Source organism: Manis javanica, chromosome 2, assembly GCF_040802235.1.
Source record: "Manis javanica isolate MJ-LG chromosome 2, MJ_LKY, whole genome shotgun sequence".
NCBI lineage: Eukaryota > Metazoa > Chordata > Mammalia > Pholidota > Manidae > Manis > Manis javanica.
This window is the reverse complement of record NC_133157.1, coordinates 154,213,070-154,232,848: the sequence shown is the minus strand read 5'-3', so window position 1 is coordinate 154,232,848 and position 19,779 is coordinate 154,213,070. Positions and strand designations below refer to the sequence as shown.

Sequence of the window (19,779 nt, the reverse complement as noted above, 5' to 3'; positions counted from 1 at the left end):
TAATTTACATTCCAACATGTAGAAGCGTTCCCCTTTCTCCATATCCTCACCAGCATTTGTCGTTCCTTGTCTTTTGGACATTGGCCATCCTAACTGGTATGAGGTGATAGCTCATTGTGGTTTTAATTTGCATTTCCCTGATAATTAGCAATGTGGAGAACCTTTCATGTGCCTGCTGGCCATCTGAATTTTTTCTTTGGAGAAGTGTCTGCTCAGATCCTCTGCCCATTTTTTGATCAGGTTATTTGCTTTAGGGTGTTAAGGTGTGTGAGTTCTTTATATATTTTGCATGTCAACCCCTTATCAGATATGTCATTTGTGAATATATTCTCCCATACTGTTGGATGCCTTTTTGTTCTACTGATGGTGTCCTTTGCTGTACAGAGGCATTTTGGTTTGATGTAGTCCCCTGTGTTCATTTTTGCTTTTGTTTTCCTTGCCTGAGGAGATGCATTCAGGAAAAAGTTGCTCATGTTTATTATATTCAGGAGATTCTTGTCTGTGTTGACTTCGAAGAGTTTTAGGGTTTCATGACTTACATTCAGGTCTTTGATCCATTTCGAGTTTATTTTTGTGTATGGAGTTAGACAATAATCCAGTTTCATTCTTTTGCATGTAGCTTCCATTTTTACCAACACCAGTTGTTGAAGAGGCTGTCGTTTCCCCATTGTATGTCCATGGCTCCTTTATCATATATTAATTGGCCATATATGTTTGGGTTTATATCTGGGCTCTCTAGTCTGTTCCATGCGTCTATGCATCTGTTCTTGTGCCAGTACAAAATTGTCTTGATTTTTGTGGCTTTGCAGTAGAGCTTGAAGTTGGGGAGCGTAATCCCCCCAGCTTTATTCTTCCTTCTTAGGATTGCTTTGGCTATTCGGGGTCTTTTATGGTTCCCTATGAATTTTAGAACTATTTGCTCTAGTTCATTGAATAATGCTGTTGCTATTTTGATAGGGATTGCATTGAATCTGTAGATTGCTTTAGGCACGATGGCCATATCTATGAGCACAGGATGTATTTCCATTTATTGGTGTGTCCTTTAATTTCTGTCATGAATATCTTGTAGTTTTCAGGGTATAGGTCTTTCAACTCCTTGGTTAGGTTTATTTCTAGATATTTTATTCTTTTTGATGCAGTTGTGAATGGAATTGTTTTCCTGATTTCTCTTTCTGCTAGTTCATTGTTAGTATCTAGGAATGCAACAGACTTCTGTGTACTAATTTTGTATTCTCCAACTTTGCTGAATTCAGTTATTAGTTCTAGTAGTTGGGATTCTAGGGATTGTTTCTTTAGGGTTTTTTATGTAAAATATCATGTCATCTGCAAACAGTGACAGTTTAACTTCTTCCTTGCCAGTCTGGATGCCCTTTATTTCTTTGTGTTGTCTGATTGCTGTGGCTAGGATCTCCAGAACTATGTTGAGTAAAAGTGGGGAAAGTGGGCATCCTTGTCTTGTTCCCAATCTTAGAGGAAAAGCTTTCAACTTTTCGCTGTTAAGTATGATGTTGGCTGTGGGTTTGTTATATATGGCCTTGATTTTGTTGGGGTACTTGCCCTCTATACCCATTTTGTTGAGAGTTTTTTTATCATGAATGGATGTTGAATGTTGTCAAATGGTTTCAGCATCTATTCAGATGATCATGTGATTTTTGTCCTTTTTTTGATGTGGTGTATGATGTTGATAGGTTTTTGAATATTGTACCATTCTTACATCCCTGAAATAAACCCCACCTGAGAATGATGAATGATCTTTTTGACATATTTTTGAATTCAGTTTGTTAATATTTTGTTGAGTATTTTTGCATTTATATTCATCAGGGATATTGTTCTGTGGTTTTTGTGTGTGTCTGGTGTCTCTGCCTGATTTTGGTATTAGAGTGATGTTGGCCTCATAGAATGAGTTTGGAAGTATTCCCTCCTCTTATACTTTTTGGAAAACTTTAAGAAGGATGTGTATTAGGTCTTCTCTAAATGTTTGATAAAATTCACCAGTGATGCCGTCTGTCCAGGAGTTTTGTTCTTAAGTAGTTTTTTGATTACCAATTCAATTTCATTGCTGGAATTTGGTCTGTTCAGATTTTCTGTTTCTTTCTGGGTCAGTGTTGGAAGGTTGTATTTTTCTAGAAAGTTGTCCATTTCTCCTAGGTTATCCAATTTGTTATCTTGTAATTTTTCATAATATTCTCTAATGATTCTTTGCTATTTCTGTGATGTCCATTGTGATTTTTCCTTTCTCATTTTTGATTCTATTTATGTGTGTAGACTCTTTTTTTTTCTTGATAAATCTGTCTAGGGCTTTATTTACTTTCTCAAAGAACCAGCTCCTGGTTTCATTGATTATTTCTGTTGTTGAATTCTTTTCAGTTTTATTTATTTCTGCTCTAATCTTTATTATGTCCCTCCTTCTACTCACTTAGGGCCCCATTTGTTCTTTTTCTAGTTAAATTAATTGTGAGTTTAGACTGTTCACTTGGGATTGTCTTTCTTTCTTGAGGTAAGCCTATGTTACAATATACCTCCCTCTTAGAATGGTCTTTACTGTGTCCCACAGATTTTTGGGGTATTCAGTTGTTGTTTTCATTTGTTTCCTTATACTGCTTGATCTCTGTTTTTTTTGGTCATTGATCCATTGATTGTTTAGGAGCATGTTGTTAAGCCTCCATGTGTTTCTGGGCTTTTTTTTCTTTGCATAATTTATTTCTAGTTTCATACCTTTGTGGTCTGAGAAGCTGGTTGGTACAATTGCAATTCTTCTGAATTTACTAAGGCTTTTTTTGTATCCTAGTATGTGATCTGTTCTGGAAAATGTCCCATATGCTCTTGAGAAGAATGTATTCTGCTGCTTTTGGGTAGAGTGTTCTGTAGATATGTTAGGTCCATCTGTTCTACTTTGTTGTTCAGTGCCTCTGTCTCCTTATTTTCTGAGTGATTGATCTGTCTTTTGGAGTGAATGCTGTGTTGAAATCTCCTAAAATGAATGCATTGCATTCTATTTCCCCCTTTAATTCTGTTAGTATTTGTTTCAACATATGAAGGTGCTCCTATGTTGGGTGAATAGATATTTTTAACAGTTATATCCTCTTGTTGGACTGGCCCCCTTTATCATTGTGTAATATCGTTTTTTGTCTCTTGTGACTTTCTTTGTTTTGAAGTCTATTTTGTCTGATACAAGTACTGCAACTCCTGCTTTTTCTCATAGGCATGAAATATCTTTTTTCATCCCTTCACTTTTAGGCTGTGTATGTCTTTGGGTTTGAAGTGAGTCTCTTAGAGGCAGCATATAGATGGGTCTCATTTTTTTATGCATTCTTTAACTCTATGTCTTTTGATTGGTGCATTCAGTCCATTTACATTTAGGATGATTATCAATAGATATGTACTTACTGCTATTGCAGGCTTTGGATTTGTAGTTACCAAAGGTTCAAGGGCAGCTTCTTTACTATCTAACAGTCTAACTTGACTCACTTAGTTCACTATTTCAAACATAATCTAAAGGGTTTTCTTTTCTCCTTTCTTTTTCTTTCTCCTCCACTCTTTATATATTAGGTGTCATATTCTGTACTCTTTGTATATCTCTTGACTGAGTTTGTGGGTAGTTGATTTAATTTTGCATTTTTGTAGTAATTAATTGTTCTACTTTCTTTACTCTGTTTTTATATTTTCTGGTGACAGCTATTGAGCCGTAGGAGCACTTCCATCCATAGGAGTCCCTCCAAAATACACTGTGGAGACAGTTCGTGGGAGGTAAATTCCCTCAACTTTTGCTTATCTTGAAATTGTTTAATCCATGCTTCATATTTAAATGATAATCTTGCCAGGTAGAGTATTCTTGGTTTGAGGCCCTTTTGCTTCATTGTGTTAAATATATCATGCCAGTCCCTTCTGGCCTGTAAGGTTTCTGCTGAGACGTCTGATGAGAGCCTGATGGGTTTTCCTTTGTATGTGATCTTATTTCTCTCTCTGGCTGCTTTTAATAGTCTGTCCTTTTCCTTGATCTTTGCCATTTTAATTATTATATGTCTTGGTATTTTCTTCCTTGGGTCCCTTGTGTTGGAAAATCTGCACTTCCATGGCTGAGGGACTGTTTTCTTCCCTAGATTGCGGAGTTTTCAGAATTAGTTGTTCAAAGACATCTTCTATCCCTTTTTCTCTCTCTTTTTAGGGTACCCTTATAATGGGAATATTGTTCAATTTGCTCATTTAATCTGCTTTTAAATCCTTCCAGTGTATGCTTCATATTGGGTACTGTGTTTTTCAAAGTTTGTATCTCTTAATTGAAGTCCTTCCTGAGGTCTTGAATATTTTTCTGTAGCTCCATAATCATGTTTATGATTTTTTTTTGAAATATTTATCAGGAAGATTGGTGATTTCAGTTTCACTTAGTGCTCTTTTCTGGTGTTTGAGGGATTTAGGTTTCTACCAGATTCTTTTGTTATTTCATATTCCTAATGATTTCTATGGAATAATAACTTTGTGTGGGCAGTGCCTTTAGTGCCCAGAAGCTCTGTCTCTGGAGCTTCCGAGCACCTGGAGCAATGGTGGTTTGCAAGTGTGTGACACCAGTGCCTGCTGGAAGGAAAGAGCTCTTCCTGTTGCCTGGCCACAGTGTTTACCTCCACTGCCAGGGCCAGGGGTTGAGCATGCAGGGATGAGCCTCTATGCTATGCCCTTGTAGCTGCCATAGGCAGGGCTACCCTCCAGCTGGCTTGGTGCTGTGGCGGGGGCAGCAGGTTTGTGAACCAGTGCCAGCCAGGAGGAAGGAGTGGCAGGTGGCGTATCACAGTGGGGATCCTCAGCACTGCATTGCCAACCAGGAGATGGAGCACCTGAAGTTCCTGAATGTTCCCATCCTGCTGGCCTGAGTATGCAGGGACAATTTTGTTCACATGTCCTTTCTCCTGAGCAGCAAGCTCTGTGTAATCCTTTCCCCTTTAGTGTCCCTCTCGCTATTGGAAAGTCTTGAAAGTGCCTGCTTTTCTTTCATCCTGGAGCAGTTGGTTGTGGGTACCTGTTTTCCACCAATATCTGGAATCTCAGTCTCTTTAAGTATTCTGCCTGTCCCTGCCCTCTACCCCCACCAATCTCCAGAGCACCATGCAATGTGGGTTTGTGCTCCTGGAGGCGATCTCAGGAGTGGGTGTTTAGTAATTCTGGGTCTCTACTCCCTCCCTGCTCTACCCTTCCTCCTTCTGCCGTGAGCTCAGATGAGGGGAAATCCTGAATCCTCCAGATCATGGCCCTGCCCCTCTACCCCTTTCCATGAGGTCTTCTCTGCACCCAGGTGTATGCTCTCTGCTGCAGCCCTCCCTCTAGTTGCTCCTGCAGGACTAGTTGTGCTTGCTGTACTTTCCTGCCACATGTAGTTCTGGGAGGAGGCTTCTGCCTCACATCCTATGCCTCCATCCTTTTCCACCTATACATCTTGAGTATATTTTTAATAATTTTGAATTTAAATAAAAATTGTCACTGTTGATAGCTCTCATGATCTTAGAGTCATCTCCTAAAACTCCTCTCAATATTTGATCACAATAAACATGCTGACTTAGAAGTCTACTTATTTCTTCCAAAGTAGGACCGTAGGTAGATTGGTCCTTCTGAAGATTCTTCCATCTTTATAATACCTTGAGGACTTTTTGAGGATTGTGACCAGGATGACAAGAGATTAAAGAAATATAGATGTGACATATTGGTCATTTATGTCCTTAGTTAAGTATTATTTGAATTTTTATTTGGATGAAATATCTTAGTGGTTTGGGCATATCCAAGCTCATAGATGCATTTAACCTGTTGTACTCAGAAAGCAGGATTTCTGTGAGGACAAGACTTCTTATAACCTAGAATTTTATAATGCCTCATCACTTCTGGTCAAACAAGTCACAGAGCCCACCCAGAGTCAAAAAGGGAGGGGAAATCAACCCCATCCTCTAAGAGGGGAGTATCACCTTAAGTCAGCTGCAATTTCATTTTCCAGAAACATCACTCTCAAACATTTTTACCTAAAAAGACATTTCAAAAAGCTAAGGTGGATTCTAAGATGACCTAAGCAGCTTTTGATCTAAGAGACAGAGAAATTCTTTGTTTGTTTTGTAATTAGGTATACCCAAACTGAATGTCATGTGTAATGAAGTAGTGCTAATGCCCTGTTTTGGAGATCCATTTTTCTTGTTACATGGCTTCAAAAAATACCCATTCCAAGTTGGGATAAGTTATTTCATTAAAGTTGTGGGTGGTTGGATAGGAATAAGAAATAATTATTCCCAAAGCAATTAATATTGACATTCATACCCCAAATACTGAATGTTAAAAATAATGGCACAGGGTCTGACAGTTGTGTTGTTATCTACTTTAATAAATAACTAGCTTTCTTATTTTCAATCTACTCTCTCTCAACTAACAGCTGAGGACCAGCTAAGCAGCTGATCAGCTGCTATTAAGTACACATCACAGCTTTGCAGACAAAACGAGCAGGTTCTAGAACAACCTAAGCAGAAATGCTTCATCTCTTTAGAGCTACAGGTTACACAAATGTGCTTAGTCAGCTTTGGCACCAAGCCACTGACTGAGGTAACTCTCACGTGAACAGACCCTGTGGACAGTAGCTTCCCAGCAGGTGTTCCATGCAGAGTTAACTGGAGTGCAGACATAGTCAGCACTTGGCAAGCTGGCTGGAGGCTGGAATAGCAGAGCCCCCAGACCAATGACCTCCAGCTTCAAACAGGCCCATCCAGTTACCCCCATGTGCCTAAAATGAAATTATTTTCTATGTGTACCATGATGGGGGAAAAATTAAGAACCAGTCACCTGGATAGTAGCTGTCCTCAAAATTTTAAGTGTCCAGCCTGAAAGGTCATCTAGTCTAACTTAGCAACAAATTTGTTTTCTAACAGTGAAGTTCAGAATATTGATCTCATTGGTTGATTTTTTTTTTATTTTGGTAAAATATTCATAACATAAAACTTACCATCTTAACCATTTTTAAATGCACAGTTTAGAAGTGTCAAGTACATTCATGTTGCTAGGCAACCAGTCTCCTGCACTCCTTCCATGTTATAAAACTGAATGTCTGTGCCCCTTAAACAGCAACTCCCCATTGCCCTCACCCAGCCCCTGGCACCCACCGTTCTCCTTTCTGTCTCTATGAATTGACTCCTCTAAGTAACTCATATCAGTGGGATACAGTATTTGTTTTTTTGTGACTGGTTTGCTTCTCTTAGCAAAATGTCCTCAATATTCATATGTGTTGTAGCATGTGTCAGAATATTCTATCTTTTAAAGGCCAAATAATATTCCATTGTATGTATCTGCCACAGTTTGTTTAATCCATTGATGTTCTATGGATGTTATTACTATTGATACAAACTTACTGGACTTTCTGGAGAAAGATCAGGGTAGCTAGAAGCCACTGCATATGATCTATATTCATTTACTCTCCCTTTTAAGTAAATGCACATACAGTTAACCCTTGAACAACATGGGGGTTAGGGACACTGACTCCCAGTGCAGTCAAAAATCCACATATAGCTTTTGACTCCACAAAACCTTAACTACTAATAGCCTCCTGTTGACTGGAAACCTTATCCCTAACAAACAGTAGATTCACACATATTTTATGTTACAGGTATAATGTCTTATATTCTTACAGTAAGCTAGGGAAAAGAAATTGTTTTTTCAGATTGTCACAAATCTATAAAAATGTTTCCATACATCAGCAGCAATTTGATTTTTTCTTTGCCTTGGTAATGTGTAACAGATGTTACAAAATAAAAAAAGGCAAAAATTATTAAACTCTTTTCCAGGTCAAAGGCCTTAAGTGTCTATAACATTGAACAACATACCTTTTGTAGTTGGATTCACTATGGGATTGTATTAGGGAGGTCTCTTGGTTGCCAAGGACTCACTGGGTATCTCACAGAATCTTAAGAGTAGGAAGGGGAGGATTTATTTGAGCTACAAGGATAGCCAGACCCTGGAACTCAAAAGGAACTAAGACCTTCTCTCTACACCTGCTTCTGTTGTGTCTGTCAGCCTTTTCCTTCTCTCTCCATGCACACCAGCCTTCTCTACATGACAGAAAATGCAACTTCAGGACTTAACTGGTCCTTGATGACCTTCAGGACCAGATTGACCTCAACAGATTTCAGGGAGCATAGTCTCCCCAGAGCCTGCTTCAGATGTCCTTCCAGTGACCACGAGGATAATATACACCCTGCCAGAGGGTGTATCCAAGGGCTCCAGAGAATACAGACTGAACCCTTCCAGAGAACATGATCAGGACCTAAAGGACCTCACACACTGCCAGGGAAGAGAACACTGACAACACCTGCCTTGTGAGACCATCTTTGCTGTGAAATGGGAGTTGTTACTGCAGCTATCCATGCCTTCCTACACACGTCCTTAGCTAGGACGTACCAGAAACAGAACTGCCTTGTGGGCTCATCTTCCTGTAGTGTCTCTAATGATACAGCTCTCCTTTGTTCCAATCTTCATTTCCTGTCCTTTCACCCTTTACTCAATGCCTAGAAGTTGAGATGTAGCTTTCAGTTTGCCACCATCTTTGGCATGGTAGTACTGCTGTTCGGTAATCTGGCCCTGCTAGGACTCCAAAATATCTACATGTCCTCAGCCTAGGCAGTAGAGCTGGGGAAAAAATACTCCCATCCCACAGACATCTGTTACTGAACATGTGCCTTTCCCTCATGCAACAACAGGTCTTCAGGGCTTTGCATTGGGGCCTTCAGTGTTCAGATCATTACTTGGCTGCCAGTTATTTAATTTCTCTAAGTCTTAGTTTCCTCATCTGTCAAAAAAGATAACCATAGTACATACCTCATGGGGTGGTTCTGAGGATTAAATGAGACAATCCATGAAATGCTCAGCATGGTGTCTAACACACAATAAGTGTGCAATAAGCTTACTATTAATAGCAGTCTCAGTTCAAAATATTGGATGGAATAGACACCTGAAATTTCAATCTGACTTAATAAATAGAGAGGTCTCATTTCAATCAACAGAATTCCTATGTCACTTCCCATCACTAAATTTCATTAATTATAGTAATCTCTAGGTGATTTATATCTCTGTTTTCCTGAACACATGGGTTGGGGTATGGAGTGAAGGTCATAAAATCTTTAAAATCCTCATACTGCCATGATTTGAAGAAGACCTATCTTGGGAGGTGTACCTCTTTGCCTATGTGGTGGTCCTCTTTAAGAAACTGGAGGCCGGCCTCTGACCCCTCTTATTCCTACACTTCCCAGCCTGGCAGGCACTTCACAAGAGTATTCTCCATGCTGTCTTTGCTGGCAATTGCATGGTTTTCAGGTCTGCTGGGGTGGCATAGCTGTACTCTAAGGTCAGTAATGATTTGCAAAGATATGTTTACTTTGACTTTAGTTCTATTGGAATTCTGTAACCTTGGACAGTTCTCAAATATATTTTTTCTGAAGGGCAAAGTCAAGAGATTCCCCATCCCCTAATTTCTCCTCAGGAATAAAGATAGGGACCAGCAGAAGGCTGATGCTCTTTCAGTTCTGAGAATTTGGACTTGCAGAACTCTTCATGGTGAGATTTTTTTGTTCATCTGAGGCTGTTTGCGAAGAGAAGGAAACTCCAGCTATGCGCTGCTGGGACAGCCATTATAGTTCCCACTCTTGATGTTGACCCATTTTCTTTTCCCTTCAGTACCACCTTTTTCTGAATAATGCACTTAACAAATATATTACCTATTATGTAAACTAATACAGGAAGTTCTCATTTTTATCCCTGTAATATTCTGAAAGCATTAAGAAAACCCATGTAATAATAATGAAAACTTGTGTTAGGCTTACTTCATGCCAAGCAGTGTTTTAAGCACTCATTTTTTCCTCATAACAGCTCTATAATCCACTTCCTCAGAGTTAGGAAACTGAGGCACAGAGAGGTCAAGATCATGAGGCTAGTAAGGAGTAGAGCAGAGAAATGAATGCAGGTGTCCTGGTTCCAGAATGTGAGTTCGCAGCCAACCTCTAAAATGGCCCGCAGCGCTCCCTGCCTTCTGGTATTCATGTCCTTGTGTGGGAGCTGGAAGTCATGACTTGCTTCTAACAGAGCATAGCAGAAGTGATGGTCTGTTACTTCCGAAGTTAGATTATAAAAAGACTGCAGGGTCCACGTAGGGACTCCCTCTTGCTGTCCCCTGGAGAAAGCCAGCTGCCGTGGTGTGAAGCAGCCTTGTGGAGAAAACCACACAAGTAAACTTGGGTGCAGATTTCTAAGGTCTGCCAAGAACTACACGAGCAAGACTGGAAGCAGCTCCCTCGGCCCCAATCTGGCCTTGGTATCACTACAGTCTCAGCAAAGACTGAGCTACAGGCACCCAGCTAAATGGTCTGGTTCCTGGCCCACACAAACTGTGAGTTCCTGTTTGTTGCTCTAAGCCACTGTATTTGAAGATCATTTGTTATATAGCAGTGATACAACCACTAAATGATACTGCCAGGTTTTGTTGTTTGTTTTAAGCAATATAAGATACTACAATGAGAAATCACGTTTCTTAGTAAGGCCTGTAGTTGGTGAGGTCCCTTGGCTATTTGTGGAGCCTGTGTTGATTGCTGACACCAAGCAGTTCCTTATTCATGTTCAAGCAGAATTATTTCTATAACAATTTCATTTCTTGATGGTTTTGTTTTTCAATGTGTTAAAGTGTGGGGTAAATGGCAGAATTTCCAGAATCTCCCACCTAGTCCATTTACATACCAATGGATATTTCAGAGCCTCTGGTGGATCCAAGGCAAGGGATGGAGGGAAAACATCCATTCTCTCCTCCCGACTGCTCTCAGTACCTAATTGGTCTGTTGCCAGTCAGTCACCATGGCCCCGCCCATAGAGTTCCTGCCAGAAGGGCAGGCAGAGAAGGAGGGTACTCATCTGTGGCCAGAGGGGATGGACACACGGGATCCTGTCTAACAAACCTGAGCGACTAAAGGAAAGAAAAACTCTTTCTTCCAACCTGCCCTTTTCCTTGACTTACTTTGGTTTCATTGGATTCATAGAGGACCCACCCCAGGCCAAGAACACCCTCCCCCCTGGAGCTACACAAACACTTTCAGAAATTCTAACTGTATTTACTGCCTCCCTTTATCTCTCTCTAAGAAATCCATGTGTCATCGCCCCCTTGGTGGAATTATGTGACAGACAGCTTCTTTCTAATGAGGTGTGATCATGCCATGCAGCACAGGCCCCATGAACTTGGGCAGTGCAGAAGAATCCTCCTTGGCGATTACCCTAGTCTACCCTCCCCATCAGGCCTGTCAGTGTCCGTTCACACTCTATCTTCCTTTTTTTCTTTCTTCATCTGTGTGTGTCTTTGTATTGGAAATTCATTTGCTATCTTCTCATCTGGCGCAAGTGAACATATTCTGACCAGTAAATTGCTTCTGAGATTCCTACAAAATTATCAAATTATTTTCATCTGGGTACATTAATTTATTTTGATATTTATCAGTTTAGCCTAGAAATACTGAGGAGCTATACTATGATCTGGTCCATCGAACTTGCACATTTAATCAATACATTTGGAGCATAAAATGTTTGTCAATAAAAATAGAAGCTAAGGGTGTATTTAATATGTGAGTTTTTGTGCTTTCTTTCTTAAGGCTTTGCCCCATAGTCATGAGAGGGTCCCATAGAATCCTCCTTCGAGCATTTGACATCACAATGTTGGACATTCAGGAAGGTCCCCCTACTATCTATAACATGTAGTGATTTGTAGTTTTGCCAACTAATACTGATGTAGAGTGGTGAGGCTCTCACCTAGCAGGTAAACTCCTGGCCATCAGCCCAGCATCAACAACTTAATTATTTGGGGCAGGCATATTATGGAGGAATCACGTTACAGTGGATTTATAAGTTGAGGTGGTTGTAAAAATACATCTCTAAGTGCCAAGGGGGTACTTAATCTTTTTGTTGTTATTTTTCTCCTGTTTCTTCTCAGTGTCCTTTGGCTTGCATAATTTTTAGTTTTCCAACTAATGTGGAGATTTGTCATTATTTGAAAATATACTTTCTCCCTATTCTTATTTTGTATGGATGCAAAACATTACTTAAATTGTGTGTGTGTGTGTGTGTGTGTGTGTGTGTGTGTGTGTGTGTGTGTGTGTGTGTGTTAACTGTGCCATATTTGGGTAAGGCTTCAGTTTTCTACATTTTTACTGATCAGCCTTGCTACTGCCCTTAAGTGACTTTAGACTCAAAGGCTATCTGATTTACCAAAGATACAGCAGTGGTTACATCATTTCACCAGAGGTAACCAAGGTGAATACTTTGCAAACAACTGCTGACTCTAGATCTGCCAAAGTTTCAAACGCCATGAGACAGCATTGGAGGAGTTCCAGTGAGAGTTGTTGGTTTGGTTTGGAGCACTAAGCTCCTGGGTTGCTTTGCAGGATTTATATGGCACATGACAGTGGGTAAAGGCAAAAGAATTTTGATAAATAAAGTAAACAGCTTCAAAAAAACAACCTTTGGTATTTTGTAAAAGCCGTCAGATAGAGGAGGCAAACGCCCTGTCCCTGAAACAGGGCCAGCTCTCAGAGAGCACTGTCCCCAGACCTGACTGCAGGACCTTAGGAAGGTATCCTCACTTGTCTGTAAGAGTGTCAACCATCGGCCACTTGACATCATCCACTAAAGGAGGGAGTCTGTGCATTCTGCAATTAGAGGTTACTTTAGACACCCAACCCCTGTTAAGTACCACATTATTTTTAAATCCACCCTTAGGTATGTGTGGTGTTGGAATTAGATCCACCTGGGATTCTGAAATGATAGGGCTGCACATGAACACCTTGAGGGCAGGGGTGGTATTTTCATCTTGGTAAATCACCATTCTGAGCACTGTGGTTGGGCAGCCTGAGCTCCCAGCTGCCCATATGAATGAAAGTTGGACATTTTGAGAAGAGAAACGGGCCACCAAGGATAAATTTCACTTCATAATGCTGCCTTACCTTGTTCTCAAGTGTCAGACTCAAATAATGTTGAATTCATCCTGCAGTTCAAAGCAGGTCATTCTGGTTGGATGAATTCTATAGGCTCTGGCTAGTTACATTACTTGTTATCTGTTGGCTTCTAAGGGGCCCGCTGCCTGAAGGTAAAATACAAGGTGAGGCTGAATGTTGCTCTGCGATCCCAAATCACCTTCTTACCCGGTAGAACACAGAAGTGGGGAAGGCCCTAGATATGCATAGATATTTGTGAATGGGTAAGCTGACCAGTAAGCAACACGAGTCAGGGTCAGACCAAGTCAACTATCTATGTTCTCACAGGAGAGCTGAGCACTGAGTGGGAGAAAAGGTGGAGAAGGGCTGTTGCTGGTGGTTCTCAAACCCTCCTTCCTGGTTCTGAACAGATCAATCCAGTCTTGGGGTTGCACGCTTCTTACAGCAATGAGCAGACACCATCCTTACTGGAATGTTCCCCTGGAGGATCTCACTCCTACTCCCATGCCCACAAAGAGCTGATCAAAGTATTCCTAAGAGGAATTCTGAGAAATGCTATTTTCTTCACTTCGCTGCATGTCAGTGTTTTCTGTTACCCCTCATGGATTGACTACCAGGACAGCTGGTCAGCTCACCCCCTGGCTTGACTTTGATTTAGATGTAGCTGGAGTGCAACATGGAAAAGTAGGCTGAGGTCTGGGAAACAGAAAACTCAGATTAGCTGCTTGTAAAGTTGTTCCAAATTTTTGGAGAGGAAGACACATGAGGACTATTAGGAGTAAGTTAGCACATGGGACTAGTTGGGTTTAAAATTTTTTTTAACTTTATGAAAGTATCAAGGAAGATCAGAAAGGAAATAAACAAGGAAAGAAACAGAAAAACAGGCAATTTCAGCATTAGAAAAGGAAGGAGTGTGCCCACAGTGTAGTGACTTAACATGATATGTGAGTGACATATATCTCACTGAAACAACATCCATTGAGCCAGGCAGCCCTTACCCATCACACGCTTGTCCCCACACAGGACCTGAGGTAAGGGAGAAGAGAACTGGTGCACCTTGAAGGAGGTTTTTAAAGGCCAGGCTGGGAATGGCTTATAGCACTTGCAACCGCTTCTGTTAGCCAGACCCCAGACACTTGGCCCCATCCAACTGCAAGATAAGCCAGGACATACAGTGTTCCTGTGTACCGAGGAAGAGGACTACGACATGGAATTTGATGACCCCATCACATGGTCTCTGCAACCCTTCTGATCCCCTCGTAACAGTTCCATTCTTCTGCTTCTTCACAGGATGCACTCACCCTCTTCCCAAGGGAGATCGCCTAGAGTACCCTCAGTCCCACACCCAGCTGAAGTCTGGGATCTCTGGCATAGACTCCATCACGTCAGAGATGCCTCTTCTTGACCTGGAGCTGTATGAACTACGAAGATACACACTTGACTGATAAGCCGGGTGGAGAAGCGGTGGGTAAGTGCAAAGAAACTCTCCCATTTAGGACAGGGAAGCAAGGGAGGGGTACAGCCGTTGCTGCTCAGCAGCCATTCTGAGCTCTCCCTGCAACACACCACAAAGACCTTTGTAGCATGGGTGGGGGATGCCTTGATGCATCCTGGGTTACACCGGGGGGGCAAGACTTGGCCAGTGTTCTCTGCCCGCCAAGTCTGAAATGGGCCCTGGAAAGTTTGTCCTCCCTGGGTGTGGCACAGCCATCTCCAAGATTCAAGACTTAAGATAAGATAAACGTGCCCTTCGTGGAGCCTTTGTGTGATGACATTGGTATTTAGGGCCCTTAGGAAGACGTACAGTTCAGAAGGCTGAGAACTGAGGTTCCTTCATTACCCTCGCCCACACCAAACAAAAGTCTGGTCAGGCTAATTCAGGAGCCCGAACCCCACAAGATGGCTCCCAACTCTTAGCTTCCCAACCACTGCTCTGTGTGCTCTGCTCTGTTCACGTGGCACATTGGCAGCAACAGCCCCTTTAACTTTCTTCTTGCTTCCTTTCGCTTTCCCTACTTGTAGGGGCAGAATTGTGTCCCCCCAAGTTTTTTTGTTGAACTCTTCACCTCCAGTACCTCAGGATGTGACTGTACTTGGCCACAGGGACTCTAGAGAGGTAACTAAGCTTAAATGACGCTGCATGGGGAGGACTGACTCATATGTGACTGATTCCTTATGTGAAGGGGAAGACACCGCAGGGGTGTGCACATGCAGAGGAGAGACGTGTGAGAAGGGGGCCCTCCGCAAGCCAAGGAGAGAGGCCTGAGGAGAAACCGACCGTGCCAGCACCATGGCCTGGGATTCTGCCCCCTAGAACTGTTTAGCCCCACGGTGGTTTGTTACAGAGGTCCTAGAAAACTATACACTGGCTGTCTCATTTCCTCAAATTCTTTATGTGCCCCTGGCCTGCTCCCCTCCACCTTCTCACCATTAGTGACACAGCTGAATGTAAAGTAAGCGAATGGATACCCTGTGAGGTAAAGTTAGAAATAACCTTCTGCCTCTTGTTTGCCTCAGCTACAGAATAAGTGAGCATCCATAGTGGAGGGTGGGATTCTAAACCACCTCCTGAAAAAGCCTCTCCTGTGAAAGTACCTGGATGACCCCCCAGTGTCTTCATGTTCCATCCCCATCCTCTTTTAAGACATATTCTTTCAAGATAAATTAAGTCTTTCTTACCTGATTAAAAAATATTTTTATTTCAACAGCATTTCCCCCATCTTTCCTTTTGCATTGCAAAGCTGTTCTAAACAAAATGACCCATACAATGTTATGGATTTTTTGCTCATTTCTCCAGGAGTTTAAGTCCCATTAATTACATACTTTCTTTAATAAAATATGTCTGAGTTCCAAAGATCTTTGGAGCATACTGCTTATAAATTGGGACAGTCTAAACATGTTTGAATTGAAAAAGTAATAACTCTTGGTACTATTTCTTTGGCAATAAATATTATAATGCAAGTAGCTTGGCCTAATTATAATAAAAGCAGAAATCTCAGAGGTGGCAGGCATTATAGCTCCATCTCTACCCCCAGAAAACTGTACTAACAGGTTATCTCATCTGTAACTGCACTAGAATGGGTTATCTCATTTTGCAACCAGCAAAGTCCTGATTATACCCAAAAATAGGCCTGGGCCTTTAGCAGACTGAACATTTCTGAAACGTCACTTAATAACAAAATAGAGTATAAATATAGAGCATTCCATAAATTCATAACTAATAGGAGGATGCAGAGTTCTGTCTGCTACCACCCAGCCTCAGCTGCCCTTCTATCTCTGACACAGCAGACCGGCTGCTGTGTCTCTCTCTGAGATGCAGCAGCTGGCTGCTCAGCTGTGCAAATTGCTGAGCCCCTCTCCACCTCCACTTTATTTTGCAAATAGTAAACCCAGCTTATCACGCAACGTGGGCCTGAGCCCAGGTTAGCTGTGTTCTCAATTCTGTGTGTAACTCTTTCCCAATATTTTAGTAGCGTGGGAGATCAATAGAGAGAAGCAGAAAGGACTGCCAGCAAAACAGCCAAATAAAGTATTTGCACCTTGTTGGAGCCTGCGTGAAGAAAAACAGAGACTCCAGAGGGCAAAACACCTCCACACGAACCATCCTATGCGTCACTGCTTTCAAACAATCGAGCTCCTACATGTAAGTCACCAGTTGGGAGTTTTGGTGAGCTGTACAACTGAATAAAATGCAATCACTCTCCTTGTTTGGTTGGCATGCTCAAGAGTCACTCCAAAAATTGATGAAGTAAAGGCACTTCAGCCACATTTCTGAGAAACAGACTGCTGACTCTGCTGGGGGGCTGTGTTTCCACAGCTAGAGCACTCCCAGGGCACCTGCCCTCACGTCACAGGCACCACCCTCCCCAGGGATGGCCCTTGCAGACACACTGTGCCACCTGGCACGCTGACTCCCTCAGGGAGGTTATCACCAGTCTCCAGGGACCTTCTGCAGAATCACAGTCTCACTACCACACACTAAGAAAAATTCTGAAGGAAACTTGTTTCCTATACATATATCCCTACATGTATATATTTTTATGTTTTAAAAGAACAATTTCTGGAAAAGTAAAGAAAATCTTACATTTAGATGTAGTGTTGGTGGTAGTGGGAAGATAATGAACACCCTGCCAACTCCCTCCTGGTTCACTCATCCCTTTATCCTCCCTGAAGTGTCAGAGGATCCAGAGATAAAGCCCCAAATTGGAAACTTAGAAGGAAAATAAATTATAGATGAAAACCCCAACTAAAATCACTTTAAAGCCATCCTTGTTGGTGAAAGCCAATTTGGCCAAGTGTGAATAGTTGGTGAATGTAGACGAAAGCAGAAGTTGTTTATTGTGCCCTTTAATCTTTTCCCAGGGTTTAAGACTGCAAAACAGCAACTGAGGAAGGGGATGTCCTTTCCCCTGTAGCCTCCCTTCTCTCATTAACACTTCCTCTCAAACTCTTATAATTCCTAAAACTCTCATTCTTTTAATCCATGATAAATTGTTCTAGACCTGTTAAGTGTTGCATCTCTCTCATAATTAACTTTGCAACAAACTGCTGGTATATACTTTTTTCAATAAAGGTGGGGACGTTGTAAGGATCTAATAATGTTAAGGTTTATGAGTATTTTTTATCTTTCTAATTGTTTTCATGTATAACTTTATAGGTCAAGAAAAGGACTTTGCAGAGTCCATGAAACCTAATACCTCCAGTTTGGAGGGTGAGGACTTGAATGTTAAATGTTCACCAGGTAAGTCAGCATTTGCTGTGTACACAGGTTTCTAGACCCTGGCCTGCCATGTAAGTTTCTGTGCAGCCTTTGTAACAAAATCACTTCTCTTTCAGCAGATGTTGGTTTCTAGCTAAAATGAGAGCTAAGACTAGATGATTTGAATAGTCTATGATGTTCTACAAAGCATCAGTGCCGCAGTCTTGGTGCCACTTCTTAGGTCCTGGCCTCAGAATCGATATCAACTCGGTGGTGTGGGGAAGACGCTGTTGAGTATAGCTCTGGTATTCCATTATCCATTAATGAGACAAGGCTGAAGCCTTATCCCAGCCACCTCAAAGATGGCTACCACCAGTCCTAAGAACAACGTGAAATTCCACAATTTGGAATACTTCCAAGGTATTGGTAAGTTGGAGGAGTACCTTCTATTGTCTGTGTGAAGGGAGTGTAGTCCACCATTGCAGTGCTGAGTTTTGATTATACAGTAGCTCCACACAGGGGCACAGTCAGTGCAAGGTGGGGCTCCGCAGCATCCTGGGACCCTGAGCCAGCTGAGTGTGCCAACACCTCACCCTCCCACCAGGTCATGCTCCCAAACTGCAGATCTGAGGCCAGAAATGGCATCACAGAATTTGTTTACTGTAGCCCATCTTCAGTGACCTGAGTTAAGACAGTCTGTTGCTTGGACTTGCCGCTGAGTGAAGAACACTGGCTCTGGAGTGGGGACAACCTGGTCCCAGCACTCTGCCACCTGCCACCTGCCAGCACTGGAACTCTGGCGCAGTGCTTTACCCTTTCTGGGGACCCTTTTTCCTCTGTAACAAAGGGGTAATAGGAGTGGGCTCCTCCAAGGACTCTTATGAGGATCAAATGAGATGACACACGTGAGGAATGTAAGCCTGGACCTGGGCCACAGTGACCCTGAATAAACTGAGCCGCTAATATACATCTTTTAGGTGTATTTGATCTTGCAACAGGTTATTATATATATATTTTTTTAATTTTAGGCCCCTGTTTCAAACAAGGATCTCTTGGCTAAATGGAATGATTTAGCCTTCAATAAAGCTCTAAGTTAAGGTTGTTTGCAAGAAATATCTGTTTTTGTTTTTAATGTAATCCCCTCACATGCTTTTTAAAAATGTGAAAAAAAGTTCATACACTAATGTATTTTTCTTAGTTAATAAAATTAGAACAAAATAGTTTATGATATACAACAGGGGTTGACAAACATTCCAAAGGATCAGATAATAAATAATTTAGGTTTTACAGTTTCATGGTCTCTGTTGCAAATACTCAGCTCTGCAATTACATTGCAGAGCACCCCTACATGAGAACACAAATAAATGGGCATGCCTGTGTCCCACTAATACCTTACTTATGGACATGGAATTCTGAATTTCATATAATTTTTACGGGCCATGAAATATTTTTCTTTTGATTTTTTCCCATTTAAAAATGTAAAAAACATTCTTAACTTTCAATCTATACAAAAACAGGTGGAAGAACACCTTTGGGCCCCAGTTTTATCAATAGCCAGCCCCCTACTTCTACACCAGGATCAAGGTGTGGAATGATGAATGGGCACAGTCAGCAAGCCATAAAATATACTAGGAAATCACATTAGAAATTTAGTTTCAAACAATTTGCAATTTGACAGAATTTTGTTAATTTTGAACCACATCTAACATGAGTTTAATTTTCTTGATATGGAAAATGTAATTCCATGGTAATATTAAATAGCAAGATTAAAAATATTTAATGAATTTTGTGAAGTACAGAGGAGATTTGCGAATGATTATTTTGCTTTTTCTAAGAGATGAATAAAATGAAATTGTTGCAGCTTATCAGTAGGTGACTGTTTTAAACATGAATATAAAAAAAATCTAAATGCACCCATCACACTTCTTCTATTTCTGAAAAGTGAATCTTTCAATATTATCAAATGCTACAATATTTTCTTAATATTTATAGTATAAGAAAAAAGGCTAATATAATTTCCATATAAATATATGCAGAAATATCAACCAAAATACTGTAGTTACAACTCCATTACTTAAACTCTTTTACCAAAGCACTATTATTGTA

General features: G+C 41.2%; 1 protein-coding gene across 2 annotated transcripts in view; it reads left to right on the top strand.

Moving 5' to 3' along the window:
* The window catches only part of UBXN2B (UBX domain protein 2B), a 79,131-nt gene that overhangs the window by 54,607 nt on the left and 4,745 nt on the right, over nucleotides 1–19,779 (top strand). Inside the window, exons 9-11 of one of the 2 annotated variants that reach the window (XM_073229596.1) lie at nucleotides 14,265–14,442; nucleotides 16,445–16,617; nucleotides 17,632–17,715. In XM_073229596.1, coding sequence (XP_073085697.1) covers nucleotides 14,265–14,379 — 115 coding nt within the window. In that variant the 3' untranslated portion in view covers nucleotides 14,380–14,442; nucleotides 16,445–16,617; nucleotides 17,632–17,715. Of the gene's footprint in view, nucleotides 1–14,264; nucleotides 14,443–16,444; nucleotides 16,618–17,631; nucleotides 17,716–19,779 lie in introns of those variants that run through there. The other variant, XM_017659676.3, reaches the window with a different exon arrangement.